General features: G+C 44.0%; 1 protein-coding gene across 4 annotated transcripts in view; it reads right to left on the bottom strand.

Annotated features, from left to right (window-relative positions):
• The window catches only part of man1a2 (mannosidase, alpha, class 1A, member 2), a 188,926-nt gene that overhangs the window by 90,368 nt on the left and 79,141 nt on the right, over positions 1-19,417 (bottom strand). For all 4 annotated transcript variants that reach the window (XM_084084766.1, XM_084084763.1, XM_084084765.1 and 1 more), the window contains exon 5: positions 18,399-18,495. In XM_084084766.1, coding sequence (XP_083940892.1) covers positions 18,399-18,495 — 97 coding nt within the window. The remainder of the gene's footprint in view (positions 1-18,398; positions 18,496-19,417) is intronic.

Here is a 19,417-nt window from a genome sequence, read left to right as displayed (position 1 = left end):
AAAAGTTGGAATGAGGACAACAAGACTTTACCCCTCACCGGAAGGTTTGGCTAGATATAGATATACAGTCATTCCTGTTGTCAAGGTAACACATTCACCTCTCAGAGCACCTGTATCAGTGTTTATTTTTCACTCTACTCAAGAGTGCACCAGCCAAACTTCCTGATTTACAAAGAGCTTTGTGTTGAAAGGAGCCGTTTTTATACACATCATATCATTCTGGAAGGGCTTCACCGTGCAGTGACTCGTGAATGTGAAACTCATTATTGAAAAGTAGTCGGTGCATTTCTTTTTCATACCCTTTACCAAAGGGTAAACATCCAGGAAAACAAGTTTCCAAGCACTTCTTTTAAGGGTTGGTGGCAGCTAGGGTTGGTTTAAGTTGTCCCTTAGCAGCATTAAACACAGCTTTGATCTCCATCCTGTTGATAATCGATTGATACACAGAAGGTTAAGCTGTATTAAGCTACCAGCACTCTGTTACTATACCTCCATACTCTCACTAAACCCTGGTTCTCTCTCTCCCCCTCGTTTTCGCTCTCTCATAAAAAAACACTAGTCTGTTGTGCAGGACACTATGCTAGCCCCTAAAGTCAGAAGGCTCTTGCTTGCCGCTTACAACATCATTTAGTTTGTTTGTTGTTGCCTTTTACTCGGCATCTAGGTCATGCCTTCATATGATACAGGCTCCCCCAGGGCAAGGAACAGGGGCAATGCATCCTGGGAAAATCCCACGAAAGGGTTTGCGAGAGACGCCACCATGGAAACAGGCCCATGGGGAGAGGAGAGGAGAGGGCCGATGATCTCACACGCAGCGGGAAATAAAAGAACGAGAGAAAGCTGGGGAGACACAGACCGAAATAGAGGGAGAGGGAAAGCGCAACAGACCAGTGGTGTAAAGTAACTAAGTACGTTTACTCAAGTACTGTACTGTAATTTTGAGGTATTTTTCACATTACTGGAGTATTTCCAATTGTCAGAGCTTTTACTTCTACTCCACTACATCTCAGAGGCAAATATTCTACTTTTAATCCACTACAATTATTTAAAAACGTTAGTTACTAGTTACTTTGTAGATTTTGATTATTATTATTACAAAACATACATTAACCACTTCAACCCTATACATTTCGGCCATTTGAAAATAGCCGATCTACAAGCTCACAATGCGTCGCAATGCGACACATTGTGACAAACTGTGAGTACAAACTGTGAGTACTTTTTCCACCACTGGAAAAAAAAGAACGAGAGAAACGTGGGGAGAGACAGACCGAAATAGAGGGAGAGCTCAACAGACAGAGAGAGACAGGCTTCAGGGCTGAGTAGGGAATGAGGAGGCGTTTAAACCAGCTGATTCACAACGAAGGGGGCAGATCACTGGAGTCAGGTGCATCCCAGAGCTGACATGAGAGGAGGTGAAGGAGATAGAAAATGACACTATGAGAGGAGCGCGAGATGGGGCGAGATGGGGGGAATTAAACCACTTAATTTTCTGTTATTGTGGGGAAAGATTTTGCTGAAAATAGCTGATCGACAAGCTCACAACGCAGCGTGTGAGCTTGTCGATCTGCTGTTTTCAGCGAAAGCTTTCCCCACAATACCGGATAAAGCCGGATTTATACTTATAGTTGCACGCCGGTGTCGCGTGCCGAAAATAGCCGATCTACAAGCTCACAATGCTTCGGAACAACAGCGCATTGTGAGACCGTGGCAATGAAACGCTTTCATTGGTGAGTGAAAAAGACCACAAGGGGACTGTAAAGAAATCTCATTCATGAAGTAGGAGAGGAGAATGCAAATGATCCCTCAGTGTAGACCATGTGCATAAATACTGTATTATGAGGTCTGGTGAGCGAGTCTCGAATCAAACAGACTTCTCGTGAAGTACACTGTAGAAGTGCAGCAAACAATAGGGGAGGCGGGTAAAGGCTTTGACCCATCGCGTTCTCATTCCGAGTTGAGTTCAAGACCGCTACTCTCCGTGGGCTCAACCTGTGACAGAACATTTTGTTTAAGCCACACGTTTTCTCTGCTCCGCCACTTGGATGATTGAAAAAGACAGAGTCCCTTTTAACTGTCTCCAGTTAAAAGGAGTTCTGGCCCAATAAAGCCACTTCCCTTTGTGGGCTTCCCTTTTAGTTGAAGGGTAAAGCCCTGACGGTCCAATCTATGCCATATGAAGGGATCTGTCCTCCTTGGACCCCCGTGGCGCACATAAGACCTTGATGAAGCTTAAACTCCCCTGGGGGGGCTTTTCTCTTCCCCCTCCTCCATATTCATAACCTCCCCCCAAAGACACACCCACACACACACCCTTCCCTATTGAAATGAAAACAAAAAGTCCTCTCGCAAAAGAAACCCAGAAATTGCGTTCCCCAGGTGTTTAATATCCCCTTAATGAAGGATGATTTCCCCGGGTTACGACGGCAGCGACGTGCCGCTCCGCTGAGGCGGCGGTGTCACGCTCGGCAGTCGGCGTGTTGGAAAAAAAAAAACGCCCCCTTTCTCAATTCGCCTGGCGTGTAATCGCAGATCAGCTAATACCTGCGGCGGCGGCGGGCGGCGAGGCCGCATGGGGAGGGGATGTTTCACCACCGGTGATAACTTCATAAAGACTGCCAGAGGAAGGAGCCTGACCCTATTTTCACGAGAGAGAGAGAGAGAGAGAGAGAGAGAGAGAGAGAGAGAGAGAGAGAGAGAGAGAAAGAGGGGGAGGCGGAGAGCAAGCGAGGGTGGGAGGGGGGTAGAGACGGAGATAAAGAAGTAACGACGAAGAGAGAAAGAGACAGACAGATGGAGAGAACGAGCAATAGGCAGAGAGAGAGAGAGAGAGAGCTCTGCTTGATAAGGCTGCTAGAAATGCCGGTATCGCATTCTCACTAAGTGCATGGAAAACTCCCAAGCCAATTTCCTGCACGCCGAAATGAGCAGACAACACTGATAACCCAGAACCTGCTAGCCATGGGCCTCGCTGGGGAAATTGTGCAGATATATAAGCGCTTATGTTTTCATTCGCGTCCACCCAGTCCTCGTGCCCGCGTGTGAGGCAAACGCACGAGTATGCTGTTGGCAGCACGTTCACTTCTTTTGCCCCGAAACGGCATCATGAATTTTTCATGCCGTGTTGCGTTGTAACCGTTCGCCTGTATGAGATCGTTATACCCGTCTCTTTAAGCTGATATGATCTGTAATTTGAAGGCCTGTTTTCTGTTTAAATACTTTTGTCCTTGTCTCATTGTATTTACGATGTAATCTAAAACCAGCCCGGCTTTAGCCCAGCGCCAGGCCTTTTAGAGGTAATTGGTTCATGTATATACCTAATTAGAGCGGGGTTGGCCACACGCTGAGTGCTTCTCATTATGGCTTTTGGACTTTGGGTTCCGTCCACTGGAAAGCGCTGCCAGAGAGTAATGCTAACTTAGCCTAGCCCCACTTAGCTTGTGAATGTTAACCTGTTCAATCCAGGGAACGCATCCATGTCATTTTAGATTTATTTGGCTATTCAAAAATAGCAGATATACAAGCTCATGAGCTTGTAGGTCTGCTATCTTTTTTTACTTCTGGGGGTCCCTGGAATCTTTTGAGATGGGGGGGGGGTTTCCGGGGACAAATACATATCATTTTGGGTGGTCCTTGACATGAAAAAAAAATTGAGAACCACTGATATTATAGCAACATCATTTTTTTTCTTTTCTTTTTTCCAAATAGGATTTAGAAGACATTTGTAGAATCCCCAGAAGCAAAGATTGGAGTTAAAAATATTCGCTTTAAAATATATATATATATATTCAAAGACTTAAAAGAAAAAAGGAGATCTACAAGCTATGAGCTTGTATATCGACTATTTTTGAATAGCCCAAAGTATAAAATAATGGTTATAGCTAAACATCTAAAATGACACAGTTATACGTTCCCAAATTGAATGGATTAACACTTCATACTAGTGAAGCCTTACTGTATGTAGCAGTAGTTAGTTAGTACATAGACATGTGGCTTCACATACATAAGGCCTGGTAACATGGCTCAACGAGCATTGATGCAACACAATAAACCAGCTTGGATTCACTCTTTAAGTCCCCTTAGCTTAGCCCCACTTTAACGTATAGGTACTAATGCTTTGTACTGGTGAAGTCATACAGTATGTAGCTATCACTACTATGGCTTCACTAGTACTAAGCATTATATTAGTATTAGCTGGTAAGGTGGCTCGATGAGTATTGATCCGACATAAAGCAGCTTCATGACATTTGGATTTGCACAAGCACATCTTATATCACACTATATCCATAATGGTCATAGTTTAGTGGGTAGATAAGCCATCTGGTAATCAGAAAGCCATCGTTTCGCCCCCCCGGTCTGCCCAGTATAATACAGTATGTCCCTGAGCAGGACACTTAAACCCCTAACAGCTTCCCCCTCGAGTGATTCATGCCGATCATCTTAGCACAGCCATCAGCTGGGTGAAGCTGAAACTGAATTCCCCCCGCAGGGTTAATAAAGGTTTTAACTTGCACCAGGACCTCCTGTTTCCCCTTTCAGCTCTTGGCTAAAGCCCTTCTTCCCTCTGCCCATGTTACCTTCGAATTAAACTTTAAACAGGGCTGCTGCTGCCAAATTGGACAGCAGGATACAGGGAGTGTGGCAGGAATGTGCATGAGGGCCTTTTGAATGCGGCAGGGGAAAGTTTCATGAAAAACGAGCTACCTTGTTTGCCGGTAACCCAGAGGCTTAGTTAGGACGTTTCTTTTTTTTCTTTTTTTCATGTGCCTTAACCCATTCAAACCGTGTAACCACTTCCATCCATATTTTATACTTTGGCAATTGTAGGTCTGCTATTTTTGAAAAATCTTGAACATTTGTGCAAATATTTGAATATATATATATTTTTAAAAGGGAACATTTTTGATTAAAATCTTTGCTTCTGGGGGTCCCTGGAACAAAATATTTTCAGATGGGAGTCCGCAGCTAAATACATATATTTAAAAAATAGCCAAAGAAATCTTAAAATGACACAGATGCGTTCCCGGTCTTAATGGGTTAAAGTAAGGAAGGAACAAAACAAAGCAAACAATAAAAAAACTCAGCTGTGCGTCTGCTGAGCAACGTCGCTACTGAATAATTGGAGGGGCCACTTTGGAGCCATTACCCACGATTCAGTTCTACATACCTCTCTGAAGCTGATAGTGTTTCTTCTATTCATATTGACACAATAACTAGCCCGTTCTGCGCTCGAGGGAGCTGCTGTATTTTCAGCTGATATGGCATGCATGGTGGCATCAGTAACGAGGAGCATCGCGCCACTCCGCCACCCCGTTCCCCTGCCGCCACGCTTGTTCCCGCTGATTGCGTGGACGTGAAAGCGCTCTGCGGTGGCAACTATTCATCATCCACAAGAGGTGTCAGAGCATTCCACCCACGTGGGGCAACCCCCAACAACACAGTGCACCATTTCTGACGAAGAAACCAGAGATAGTGTGTGTGTGTGGGGGGGGGGGGGGGGTGGAGATAAAATTGAAGAAATGACTGGTTACCGCTGTGCGTTGGTGTTTGATTGTAAGACATGATTCATGATAATAATGTTTATCAACAACCTTTGTTGTGCTATTAATATCAATATATTCCTTGCTGTACTGAAATTTAATACATGTAATAAATCCAAAAGTAGAGTACTCAATACTCAAAACCTGAACTCAAGTACAGTACTCAAGTAAATGTACTTCGTTACAGTCCACCACTGGTCGGGACCCATCTTTAGGTTGCGGACCCGTTTTTAGGGGTTACAAGTAAATACCCTTTATTTTATATACATTTTGCACCCCTAATTGGGAACAATTTCTTCAGAGATTTGTTTTCTAAAGAGGAACTCTCAAGTGCTCACTGTTTCCTTTTTTTGTACTGCAGAGTCGAGTGCATCATCATTATGTTTAAGTGGCATCAAAGCTCTGATCTCAAGCAATAGCCGAAGGTGAGTGCCACAGATCAAAGCCATAATGTTATTTACTACAGCAAATGACTTCAAGTGTTTTATTGCTTTTATACAATAACATTAAACATAGAGATATCAAGTATTGATGGAAAGTAGATTCAGCTCTCTCCCTCTCTCATACACAAACACACACACACACACACACACACACACACACACACACACACACACACACACACACACACAGTATGTTGCTAAGCAATTCCTAGCCTAACACATAGCTCTCGGCCCTTTGCTTGATCAGAACCCAACTGTTGTATAATATCGTCTGTCGGGTGGAAACTTCATATGTCCATAACTTTTCAGGATTAAAATTCAAAATTAGCAGATCTACAAGCTCAAAACGCGTCACTTCGCGCCACGCTACAAGCTTGCAGATCGGCTACTTTTGATGCTTTTGTGTGATGCTGTAGTACGATCAAGTAGCAATTTACGAAAATATGGAGATAAGAGGTTTCTGCCAGACAGCAACGATATACAATATCAAATGGAACCCTGTATCGCTTACTACTCTGACTAATCCTATGGGACGGGCAGACAGATGGACACACGTTTTTACCTGAATTACAGTCCATGGTGGAGGGTTAATAACATACAGACGGACAGGAGAGAGGGAGAGAGAGAGAAAGAAATATACACAGGTGGGTGGATGCCTCGATTGATACCGGCGATTGACCCAAGATATGACGACCATGCAGACATAATATCTTGGCCATGCATTCTCACATTTTGTTACTCACAGTAGGTTTGTTTTCTTGACCACAATGTTAAGATTGTAATTTAGATAGCATGTTATTTAAACAGATGCTAGGCTCATTGTTTACCTGGGGTCATACTGTATTTTAAATGTAGAGATTGTTCTTTTGATAGTATATTGCTTTGAATACTGTTACTGTAGGTTCTTGGGTTTTACTGGGATCCTATAGTTTATCGAGGCGTTTATTGACGCGCTACCCTGTCTCTCTGCACTCTAAAGTATGTGTTTACCTTGCTTATCGTAAGTAGCTCTGGATAACAGTGTCTGCTAAATGCCTAGATTGTCAATTGGATGAATGAATGGACTAACGGAGGCAGAAAGGAGGACAGAGACAGAAAGAAGGAAGGAGCAAACAAACAAAATGGACACAGCGGTGTGCTCTCTAAGCCCAGGCTGGAGACCAAATCAGTGTTGTAAACTGACCTGGGTTCCCCCGGGAGAGTCTTTCCAGTAAACAACATGGTGTGTTTAAAAGATCAGAGCCAGTGCTGTCCATCTACTATAAACAAGACCAGGTCAGCCAGCCTGTCTGTCTGCCAGCCTGTCTGTCTGTCCGTCCAGAGACTGCAGCAGCCTGGCCTGTGACTAACCTGTGACCCCTGTTCAGGTCAAATAATTTCCGGATGAATCGATGGATGCTGATGTCCCCGAAGACCATTTCCTCTAAGTATTATTATTGTTAGTGCACTGTGTGTGTGTGTGTGTGTGTGTGTGTGGGGGGGAGGGGGGCACATCAACATGAAGATGGATAGCAATGTCCACCTTCAGATTGACCGATCTGACCGCAGAGTACACCATTACCATGATCAAAAGGCTCGTGTAACACAATCTACATGACAGCCATGGAGTCAACATGCGTCCGTTCAAGCCTTATGATTTACACTTCGTCATGCGAAGTGGTCGTGCGCCCGAAAATAGCGCCGAGCTTGCAGAGCTTGCTATTTTCGGTGTGTAAAATTAAGCATTACCCAACTCTGGCTTCATCACACATCTCACTTATAAATATTGTCTCTGTCGGGTGGAATCCTCATACTGTATGACCACTCAAAACAAAAAAACATACTTTTCAGGATTCAAATTCAAAAGCATCAAAAGTAGCAGATCTACACTCTCAAAACGCATCGCTTCGCGCCACGTTTGTACATTTGCTGCTTTTGATACTTTTGTGTGACGCTGTAGTATGATCAAGTAGGGCGTTAATTTACAAAAAAACACCAAAAGTTAAAATATGGAGATAAGAGGTTTCTGGCCGACAGCAACGATATGTAAGCGATGTTAGTTTAAGTGTAGTTTAAGCTTTACACAGTCTGAGTCACCTCTGGATAAAGAAGCTGCTCAGCTAAACAACTAAACTATGAATCACAATACAAACAGAGGAGTAAATGATGTTACCAGTAATAATATGAGATGTCAGGTCTTCCCTTGGCAGCCCACGTACGTAATGGGAGATGTAAAATACCAAAAGCTACAGTACCAGACTTCCTAAAATGCCAGTTTTAATGATGTGTTTCGCTTGTGTTTGAACAGCTCTGACCTCTAGCTCGCGTTGGTGTTCAGAGTGGAACTCATTTATTTGCACAACTCCTCGAAAGCTGCAATCTGCAACTATGATGTCCTACCAAGTTTGGAGAACCCGGGTTTCCTTTCACGAGAGGCCAAATTGTACCCCTCGTTCAAGATGGAATACCCGCTTGGCCAGGGGAGATTACTGTGCTGATGAGCTTCAGGCAGTACTCTGTGTCAACCAGTAGATGTCCTAACCCGACAACGGAGTCTACAGTACATTTCTCAATTGAAAAGCAGAGAGACCACCTCCAACCCCTGCAGATGAGCTAGTTTTAATCCATTAATATACTCTACTATTCATTCAAATAAGTTCCGCATTGGAGCTTTGACCCATTAAAACCAGGAAAGTATTTGTCATTTGTTTAGAACAGTTGTTCTCAAAAATATACAAGCTCGCAGAGCTTGTACATCTGCTATATTTTAACATTTTTGGAAAAATTATGAATAATTTATAATCTTTTTAACACAAATAGTCTCTTCTGGGGGTCCCTGGAACAAAACATTTTCAGATGGGGAGTCCGCGGCCAAATATATATCATTTTTGGGTCCTTGGCATGAAAAAGTGTGAGAACCACTACAGTAACATACTCTACCATCGAGATTGGTTCAAATAAAATCACTTTTATTCATTAAAACAAGTTTTAAATAAGCCACGAAAGAGTCTATGATGCTGTACTTCTCATGGGTTTTGTGCTGTTTGATGGAACAGTCAGAACAGGCTATACTACAGAGGCCAAGAACCATGAAGAGCTGGGCCCATGGTCTGATGTGGGACTATAGCCTCCCCACCCCGGAGACACAATGTGAGGCAAACTCTCTCTCCATGGCACAGACGTTAACCCATTCAATCCTGGAATGCATCTGTCATCTTAGATTTCTTGGGCTATTCAAAAATAGCAGATATACAAGCACATAGCGTGGCACCGAGTGCCGCGCTATGAGCTTGTAGATCTGCTATTTTTGTGAAAATGTGTGCAAATCTTTGAATATGTATTTTTTTAAAGGGAACATTTGTAACTCAAATCTTTGCTTCTGGGGGGTCCCTGGAACAAAATATTTTACAAATGTTCTCTTTGGAAAATATATATTCAAAGATTTGCACAAATGTTCACGATTTTTTTAAAACAGCAAATCTACAAGCTTGTAGATCTGCTATTTTTGAATATCAAAAAAAATCTAAAATGACAGAGATGCGTTCCCGGATTGAATTGGTTAACTCCACGCAGTCCTCTGCCAAACTGTCATTTAAATAATTAACAAGGACAGCACAGATTCTCAATAATTAAATCACGGGGGAGAAACAAGAGAATACTGAATGAGAAAACTTGCCGCTCAAGTTTTGTAACTTTTCTTCAGAAATACTGCAGGCTGATGTCAAGGCCGCGATCGTTTCTGTTGTCGGAAATCCAAGATGGGGAAAGTTTCATTGTTAACACATTTACTGCCAATCCCGAGATATCTTGGGACATCAAATCCACCCGTTACCTGCGGATACCGAGATATCTCGGGATCGTCTTTTTATGTGGTTTGATAACGAAAAAAAAATTTTTTGGTACCATCCTTGATTTTTAGCGGTGCCAACCGCTCTATACGTGGCTTTTGACTTTTGTATGTCCGTCCGTCCGTCCGTCCGTCCGGCCGGCCGGCGGTTTCAGCACGGGATGAGCACGGCAAAGAAGCAAACAGCTATAACTTCAGTTTGCAGCATGCCACCAAGTCCAAATTTGGTATGTGGACTTAGACCACCAATAGGGACGAGCATGAATTGATGACGTTATCAAAAAGGGGTCCAGGGACCCCCAGCGCCCGTATGAGCACGGGATGAGCACGGGATTTTAAACAGCTATAACTCCAGTTTGCAGCATGCCACCAAATCCACATTTGGTATGTGGACTTAGACCACCAATAGGCACGAGCATGAATTGATGAAGTTATCAAAGAGGGGTCCAGGGACCCCCCGCGCCCGTATGAGCACGGGATGAGCACGGGATTTTAAACAGCTATAACTCCAGTTTGCAGCATGCCACCAAGTCCACATTTGGTATGTGGACTTAGACCACCAATAGGCACGAGCATGAATTGATGAAGTTATCAAAGAGGGGTCCAGGGACCCCCCGCGCCCGTATGAGCACGGGATGAGCACGGGATTTTAAACAGCTATAACTCCAGTTTGCAGCATGCCACCAAGTCCACATTTGGTATGTGGACTTAGACCACCAATAGGGCCCAGCATGAATTGCTGAAGCCCCGCCCCCTCTGTCTTCCCATTGGCTGGCCTTCAAACAGCCATAACTCAAGTTCGCAGCATGCTATGGAGTACAAATTTTGTACATGGACTAAAGCCAGCAATAGGGACTAACTGTCATTACTTAAGCCCCGCCCCCTCTGTCTGCCCATTGGCTGGGCTTTAAACAGCCATCATTCCAGTTTGCAGCATGCTCCCAAGTACAAATTTGGTAAGTGGACTCAGACCACCAATAGGGACGCATTGAAATGAGTTAAGGCCCGCCCCAAAGGCACCGCTTCCTTCACACAGGGTGTGATTTTTTTTTTTCCCCATGACGCTTCCGACCCATCCTATGAGAAAATTTCCGACAACCGTTTCCGGTTCGTTTTTTATCTTGAAAAAACAGTTTTTCCCTGGTTTTGGCTAAAGATCATGGTTTTCACACGGTTTAAAAAACGAATGGTAAGCTCCGGTTGTATTTTCTTTTCTTTGATCGACGAACGGTTATCCTCTTTGTGTTTTAAAAACGATCTGATAGCCGATCGGAGGCTAAGCTAATCTAAGATGGCCGGTGGGGAAACGTCACAGCCACGTCACAGCCAAACGGATATGACGTTTGCAGCCTGTTTTAGCCGCTGATACCACAGAAGAAGAAAAAGAAAGAAAAGTGTAAACATTATGAGGGCTCGTACGTCCGTCGTTGCTGTTTATAAACACCATCCGATCGCGGATTTTAATGGATATAATTTTTTTGTAAACGGTTCAAAAGGCTATAAAACTCAAAACGCTGGCAGTGGGTGAGTACCTTATGAATAAACTCTAGCGGTGAATGTGTTAAAGGAGTAGTCACATAAAAATGACTAATGTTCTATTACACACCCCATGAAGCCTTGAATTCATGGAGAGTTCTTTGTTTTTGTCGCATTCCTGAGCCAATAATTTGATGACCGGCGGAGTCTCCGGTAAGAGCCACAATGGAGACACTTTGAGTCTCCTACCTTTCCGCCGGTCATCAAATTATTGGCTTAGGAATGCGACATAAACAAAAAAATCTCCATGACTTCAAGGCTTCATGCGGTGTGTAATTGATAGAACATAAGTCATTTGTTTGGGTGAACTACTCCTTTAAATCGTCACTGTCGGGTGGAAACCGAATATGCTATTCAAAAATGGCAAAAGCAGCAGATCTACAAGCTCGAAACGCGGTGCGAGGCGACGCGTTTCGAGCTTGAGCTGTAGATCTGCTACCTTTGATACTTTTGTGTGAAGCTGTAGTGTGATCAAAGTAGGGCGTTAATTTACGGAAAAACAACAAAACAGAATTAGAATATGGAGATTAGAGGTTTCTGCCCGACAGCAACGAAACACTGAAGCTACAGCACGCCACTGCCAAAGGAATAAACCCAGAATGTGTTGAAGTTGAACGGTAGAGAAGGCTGGAATGCTTCCCATTGTAAGAGGGCTGTCTTGCGTAACCTGTCTGTACTTTGCTCTGGGATTATAATTACCGTTTGCATTGTGGGTGTGTTTTGTCGAGAACACAATGCAATAGAGTATAAGTAACGCGATGAGTGCCGCGCAAGTGTTGTGCCGACCCTGACGAGTTTTGTTCACATCCAAGACAGATTGCATTTTCTTTATTAGTCAAAGAAAGGAGACGAGAGAAAGAAAGAGAACAAAAGGAGAAAAAAACACTGCAGGTGTCAGCTGGCTCAGTCAGACACACTACTGTGCTTTTCCATAATTCTCTCTCTCTCCCTCTCTCTCTTTTCGTGTCTATTTTATACTCCATCGTACGATGGCGTCCCGCACCAAACATAGCCAATCTACAAGCTCACAACACGTTGCAGGTCAACACAATGTTGAGCTTGTAGATCAGATATTTTTTCCGGCACGGGATACGCCATCGTACGACTAAGAATGAATCGCCCGCTTTTACCCCTGCTTGAACTGTACTTTAGTTCAAAGGCTGTGTGTTATCCTCTCTTGAACCGTCCTGTCCCTGAGACAAAGGCTGTTTATATCTTAGCGCAGCATCAGCTCTCCTTAGCCCCCCATCCCACTCCCACCCCGTTGAGGAGGAGGAGAACCGAGCCAGGCGCCGCAGAGGGCTCAGCTCAAAAGGTTATCGGAGACCGGCTGGCTGAGAAAGGAGACGTGGTCGTCTTGTTCCCACCGTGGCCTATAGGGCTGTCACGATTACCCAATCTAAGTTGAAGGTTAATTGTCATGCAAATAACTGCGATTAACGATTTCATTGTGTTTTTGGCGTTGGAACATTGGAACGTATGAATCACATTTTTATTTCTGGTGGCTTTCAGGCTTTGTAATCAAAAATTACACAGGGTAGATATGACAAATTTACTAAATGACTTAAAATAAACTAAGACATTACTGACATTTAATCATTTTGTACGTTTTTTTTCACGTTTTTTTTAAATAGCGGAAATAGCTGATAAACAAGCTTACAACTCGCTATTCGATTCTTTAACAATGGGAGAGAGAGAATCCTCTGTGTGCAAAAAAAGATAGCAATCCCTGAGGGCGGATTAGCACTCTGCATTTGACCCATCCTATTTAGGAGCAGTGGGCAGCCCCAGGGGGCAACTAAGGGTCCAGTGTCTTGCTCAGGGACACCTCGACTTGAATCCTGGAGGAACCGGCGGGGAATCTAACCCGGGGGAGCTTTCAATTACCTCCTAGCTACTGCCACCCCCCTATGTGCGCGATGAAGATATTTTTCAAAAATAAAATCTTCATCCCAGTTGAAAAAAATGAAAAAAAAAGAAATATCACCATCATTAGGTTATTTTATTTTTGGGGGAAGATGCTTCTGAACATTCTATAGCTAGTTTGACCAATTCCAACACTCTTTAATCTAATCTATTGCTATTTTGAACACTTCAATTCCGCTTTCATCTTAAAATAACTAATAACCGTAAATAGCTGATCAACAAGTTCACAACGCGTTGTGAGCTTGTAGATCGGCTATTTTCGGTGCACGACATGATTCCTCGGAAGACTTCAGTGGAATCCAAAGGTGCAAAATCGCCTAATCATCCTGAAGGGATTTATTTCTCAATAATGACCAGCGACCCGTCAATTATCCCGCTCATTACACGGCTACCTAATATATTACATTTATAAATTATCTCAAAAGTAACAACAAACAAGTATTTCCTTGCTTACTGTACGCCAATTGCGCTGGGCAGACACGGTTGCCTCGGAAAACAAGTTAGTGTTAATCAAATAGAATACATTTTCGCTTACTGAATTGTCTATTTCTCACTTCAAATATTTTCAAAAACATTCTTGAGAGCAATGTTTGGGTGTAAATTACATTGTGTGTTTGTTTACATGGCTGTCATGTTGGATAAAGCGCAAAATCAAGCAGCGCAGATTGATATGAGCAGGTGATCTGAGTGTTTGATTAGATAGCGGCGGTATGTTATTGAGCTCAGCTGTCATTATCAAGAAATAACACACTGATGAATTCAGCGATTGGCCAATCAGAATCAAGCATTCAACCAAGCCGTGTAATAAAATGCAATTATACACTGACACTACACAAAGCTATGAGAAGAACCGGGCCTACGTTCAAATGAAAAAGGTCACTTTAATGTAGCGTAGAGGAGCCTCATCTGTATAGCTCTCCGATTTGTCATCCAGGAGAGTTGCAGAGTCGTTGACAGAGCAGATGTCACACACTGGTCTGGTGCTCGTGTTCGCTGGACCGTGACAGCCTGCGGACGGCTTATAACCCCAGTGACTACAACATCATTTACCTCAAGACTGCTTTACATTCCTCGCGGTTAAAAAAGTTCTGACTTCTGACTGCCACCACCAAAACTTCCAGAGTAAAAATCCCAGAGCGTTAAAATGTCAAAATGGACCAGCATACGGTTCCCACGCTCACAGTTAGAATGACCACTTTTGTGGTGTTTTTGTGTGCATGCATGTGTGGTGTGTAGTGTCTAGACCAGTGGTTCTCAAAGTGGGTCCGGGGACCCCCAGGGGTCCTTGGAGGGGTTCCAGGGTGTCGCCAGCAAAATGTGTTAGCGTGGCTATTTACAAATAGCAGATCTACAAGCTCAAAGTGTGTCATTTCATGTCGCGCTGCGAGCTTGTACATCTGATATTTTTGAACGTTTTAGAAAAATCTCGAAAGTGTTTTAATTCACAAATCTTATCTTCTGGGGGTCCCTGGCACACATTTTTTTTTTTTTTTCAGATGGGAGCCCGTGGGCCAAATATATATCAATTTGGGGGTCCTAGCCTTGAAAGAATATCCATTGGTCTAGACAAGAGTCACTGCACGGACCACAAGCAGAGATATCAGCTTCTATACCGTCTTCAAACACCCTCTGTATCCATCTCTCTCTCACACACACGGCATGATGATCAATATAACCACGTTCTGCCCGTAGAAAGACGGACCGTGGCTCACAAGCGACGAGTGCCTCATCAATAATGGAAGTGTTTTTTTGTGAAGGCATGGAGCTGCTCCGTCTGTCTCCCTGGCCCACCCTGAGACCAGGGCTCCTGCACTGATACCCTCACAGCCATTACACAGAAACAGGAGAAAGCACACACACACACGCACACACACAAACACACACACAAAGCTAAACACCAAAAGAGCAGACACAAACTCGCTCTCACACACACACGTACATACTGTACGTAAAAAATAGGCCGGGACGGGAAGAGGCACATGGGGGTTTTTAAATGTTTTTCCAGGCCAAGGACCCCTTAAGCTGAGAGATGCATTTGTGTTGTCATGTTTTTCGTATTATTTTGATTGAAGTTTTTATTGACAATACGTGCATATACAGTATATGACCATATACAGTATTTGTACTGTCCACAGGACAGAACATATTGAAGTCTGAGAGTGTATATTTCCATTGTGGTCCTTTGAGTGCAAATGTGTGAGTAAACAGAGTGCCATGTGTTGTTTTTTTTTGTTTCGTTTTTGTTACCGGGAGGTTTGATTAATATTAATGTGTATTTTCAGACATTTAAATACAAACAAAAATGCTATCCTAGACCCATGCGGTGCAGTACACACACAAAGCTCACAAAGGCATATATGAACACCAAAGTTCCAAAAATAACCATGTGCTCTAATAGGCGTCACACACACACACACACACACACACACACACACACACACACACACACACACACACAAGCCTACCCTCTGTTGCAGTGCACTAAACAGCACAGAGAGGAGTGTCTGGCCAATTTGCTAAACACAGCATTTTTAGATGGACACATAACGGCTATGTGCACGCACACACGGCAAAATGTGCTTGCGAACAAAGATATGAGAGAGAGAACCAATAAAAGCACACAAATAGACAGCCAGATAGACACACACACCGCTATCAAACCCATCCATGCACAGCACGCAGCGCGCCAACATGTGTGATGATTCCAGTTATCTGGTACTGCAGCTGTGTGTAGAGTCGAAACCAACCAGAAGAAAAACAAACCGAAAACGCCCCCAAAATACAGATCAGTCACTGGAGACGGGACTGGTCTGCCAACCGCATCACAGTAGGAGCTGTAACTTCTGCGTTGTAAAACCCCTCAGACAAGCCCCTCTCCGTGGGTTTTTACTTTGACAAGACTACAGCCTCGTATACAGCGTTCACCAGGCATCACAGAGGCCTTGTTTCGGGTGTCATAACCAGGGGTGCACATAACTTTTTAGAAGAGCACCTGGACATGTGACTTGGTGCGCATGGCGCCCGTCCCGTTTTGTCAACGGGGGGGGGGGGGGGTTCAGCCCGGACAGTTTTGTCAACGGGGGGGGGGGGGGGGGGGAAAAGGACGCTCTGCTTCTAAATTCCGCCGATTTTCGCCGTTTTTTTCTAACGCTGTTACATAAAGCCCCCAAGGTTGGTGCCCTGTGCTGCTGCGCTGATTTTATCCGCCAGATTGGGACGTTCACGGCATATTTTGCACCATTACGGTGCGTTCATCATCGGTGAGGAGTGCCTCTAACAGCCGCTGCTGGCTGCGTGCACGCAGCGAGGCAATGCGAGGCGATGCGAGGCGACGCGAGGCATATCTCTACCCCTGTGCCTAATGGCTGTACATGGGGCCGACGGGTGCTTTACAGTGATTGTGTGAGTGTGGCTTCAGGAAGTAAATTCCTAGCCTCGATCTCCAGGCTTTTATTTTTTATTTTTGCTAAAAAATAAAAGCTTGGAAATTCCTGTCCCAGCTGTTGGTGCGCAAAAGCGCCTCGCGTCGCCTGATGTGGTGCGCATTTTTTATTTTGGGTGCGCATGCGCACCTGCGCACCAGTTATGTGCACCCCTGGTCATAACACATGTGTTAACCTGCGAGAAAAGTCAGGTTTTTTTCTAAAGTCTCCAGTAGCGCTAGAGTGAGCACTTAATGCTAATGAAAGCAATGTACCTGTCAGGGTGGAGTGACTTTGTAATTTTGATTGTAATTACAATTGTTTACGCTGACGCAGTAGATAGAGAGAGAGAGTGGGAGTGTGTGTGTGTGTGTGTGTGTGTGTGTGTGTGTGTGTGTGTGTGTGTGTGTGTGTGTGTGTGTGTGTGTGTGTGTGTGTGTGTGTGTGTGTGTGTGTGTAAAACATATTGTATTGCACCCTTACGGTTCCATTTACTGTAGATCAACTGTTGTTTAGTCATTGTCAATTCCCTCCGTGCATCTCCGTTTTTTCCAGTTTCCACCTGACAGAGACGATATAGTCCCCGTCACTGCCAACCCCTACCGTTGGTCTGGAGGGGGGAAGGGTGTAGTAGACAACCACATGTCTCCTCCGATACACACTGAGGCACCAGCCGGTATCTTTGCACCCGACAGCGGGAGGTTTTACCGGGAGGGACGTTAACGCATGCGGAGGAACACTCTATACCTCCCAAGTTCAGCTCCCTGCAGAACTGACAGCCTGACCAAACTGTATGAGTCGCTAGTGCAGTGACGGAGATATAGCCCTTCCCGCCAGGCTTTGCTTCCCACCCGCACACACCAAGCTGTGGCCAAGCTGGTTGCACCATGGAGGAATTGAACCCTGAGTCTCCTCCGCGGTGGTCCTTACTCAAAATTAATGAAATACTTAGGATTTGGCTATGCATGCGTGTGATATGGAATGCATGGAATCCTTACACCATGTTATACAGTAACTGTGATTCCGCGTGCAGATGCAGACCTCTAATAAACAGTGCATTCTTATTAACTGATTTATTAGGCCTACTGATGCACATACTGTATACAACTGTATAACAACTAAAATGTAATACAGATGTAACATTCATTTTTACCTAACGTTTTTCCAATGCCTGCTTTGATTTGTTCTACAGATTGACCGTCTTGAAAGTTTCCCCAAGAAAACACTGATTGAATCTGCAGCCTTCAATCATCACAAAAAGGCTTTTCTCACCTTCACATTCAAAGATGAATAATCTGTCTCTGTCGGGTGGAAACCTCATACAGTATGTCCAAAACTGTTACTTTTCAGGATTCAAATTCAAAAATACAAAAGTAGCACATCGACAGGCTCAAAAGTGCCGCGATGCTTTTGTGTGACGCTGCAGTATGATCAAGTAGGGCTTTAATTTACGAAAAAACGCAAAAGGTTAGAATATGGAGAAACAGACATGTGGCTTTATGATATTGTTTCTGCCCAACAGAAACAATATCATAAGATCATTGGCAAATAATAATAATCATTTTGTCGATATTGATTTCACCAATATTGCATTTTTTAAGTAAATTATTGCCTGATACCCACGTGCTGAACAACTAATGGTGCAAACCTATGTGTGATAGCACAGAGGTACAGTAGTAGCCAGTGCTAGGGGCTGACGACTTACCGAAGATATTAGTGGAATGTCCTTTCTTTGCCAGGGGCTTGAGTTCGTTGTGACCCCAGCCGTATTGCCTGTAGCTGTCCCACGCATGCTTCATCATCTGGAACACAAAAAGAATACACACAGGACATTAGTCCAACTTAAGCCTCATTTATACTCGGTTGAGCATCGTCTCTCGCACTGAAAAATAGCAGATCTACAAGCTCTCAAGCTGTTTTGTTAGCTTCTGTTTTTAAGCTTTTTTCTTCCATGGAAGCTAGGTCCAAGACCAAAACTATGCAATCTGCGTTCTCTTCTATGTTATCAGCACTGGAAAGGATTTTTGGAAGGAAAACATCAGGCCCGTTGAGGAGAACACAAGCGAACCACGAGAAAACACTGTGTCGGGACAACATATTTGGCAATGCTGCTCATTTATTTAGTGCTACAGTCCAACAGTACATTTTGTGAAAGGAATGAAGAATCCAGACACATGGCATAGCATGTAAACAACTGTATTACTGTCAACAATCTTCATTATGGCTCCCTCCAGGCCCTCTGCAACGTTACTCCATATTTTTAATATATTTTTGGGGCCTTTTTGCCTTTATTGATAGATTATAGTAGGCTGACAGGAAATGGGGGGAGAGATGGGGGGATGACAAGCAGAAAAGGTCGTCTGGATCAGGAGTCGAACCCGTGACAGGTTTATACCTGCTGTCAGGCTGGATTACCAGCCTAGGTGCCCAGACGGTTACACCAACCGTCAAGGCCTAAGGGAACATTTTTGACTCAAATCTTTGCTTCTGGGGGTCCCTGGAACAAAATATTTTCAGATGGGGGTCCGTGGCCAAATACATAATCTATTTTTTTTTTCTAAATCCTAGCTTTATCAGTGGTGGTCCAGTGGCAACCCCCATCTCAGCATATGTTGTTCCAGGGACCCCCGGAAGCACAGATCGGAGTTAAAAATGTTGTTCGCTTTAAATTAGATTTAAAAAATAGCAGATATACAAGCTCATTGCGCGGCACAGAGTGCCGCG

This window comes from Gymnoscopelus microlampas (assembly GCF_963454915.1).
Source record: "Gymnoscopelus microlampas genome assembly, chromosome: 17".
Lineage (NCBI taxonomy): Eukaryota > Metazoa > Chordata > Actinopteri > Myctophiformes > Myctophidae > Gymnoscopelus > Gymnoscopelus microlampas.
Note: the sequence above shows the minus strand (reverse complement) of the source record. Positions and strands in the feature narration are given on the sequence as shown.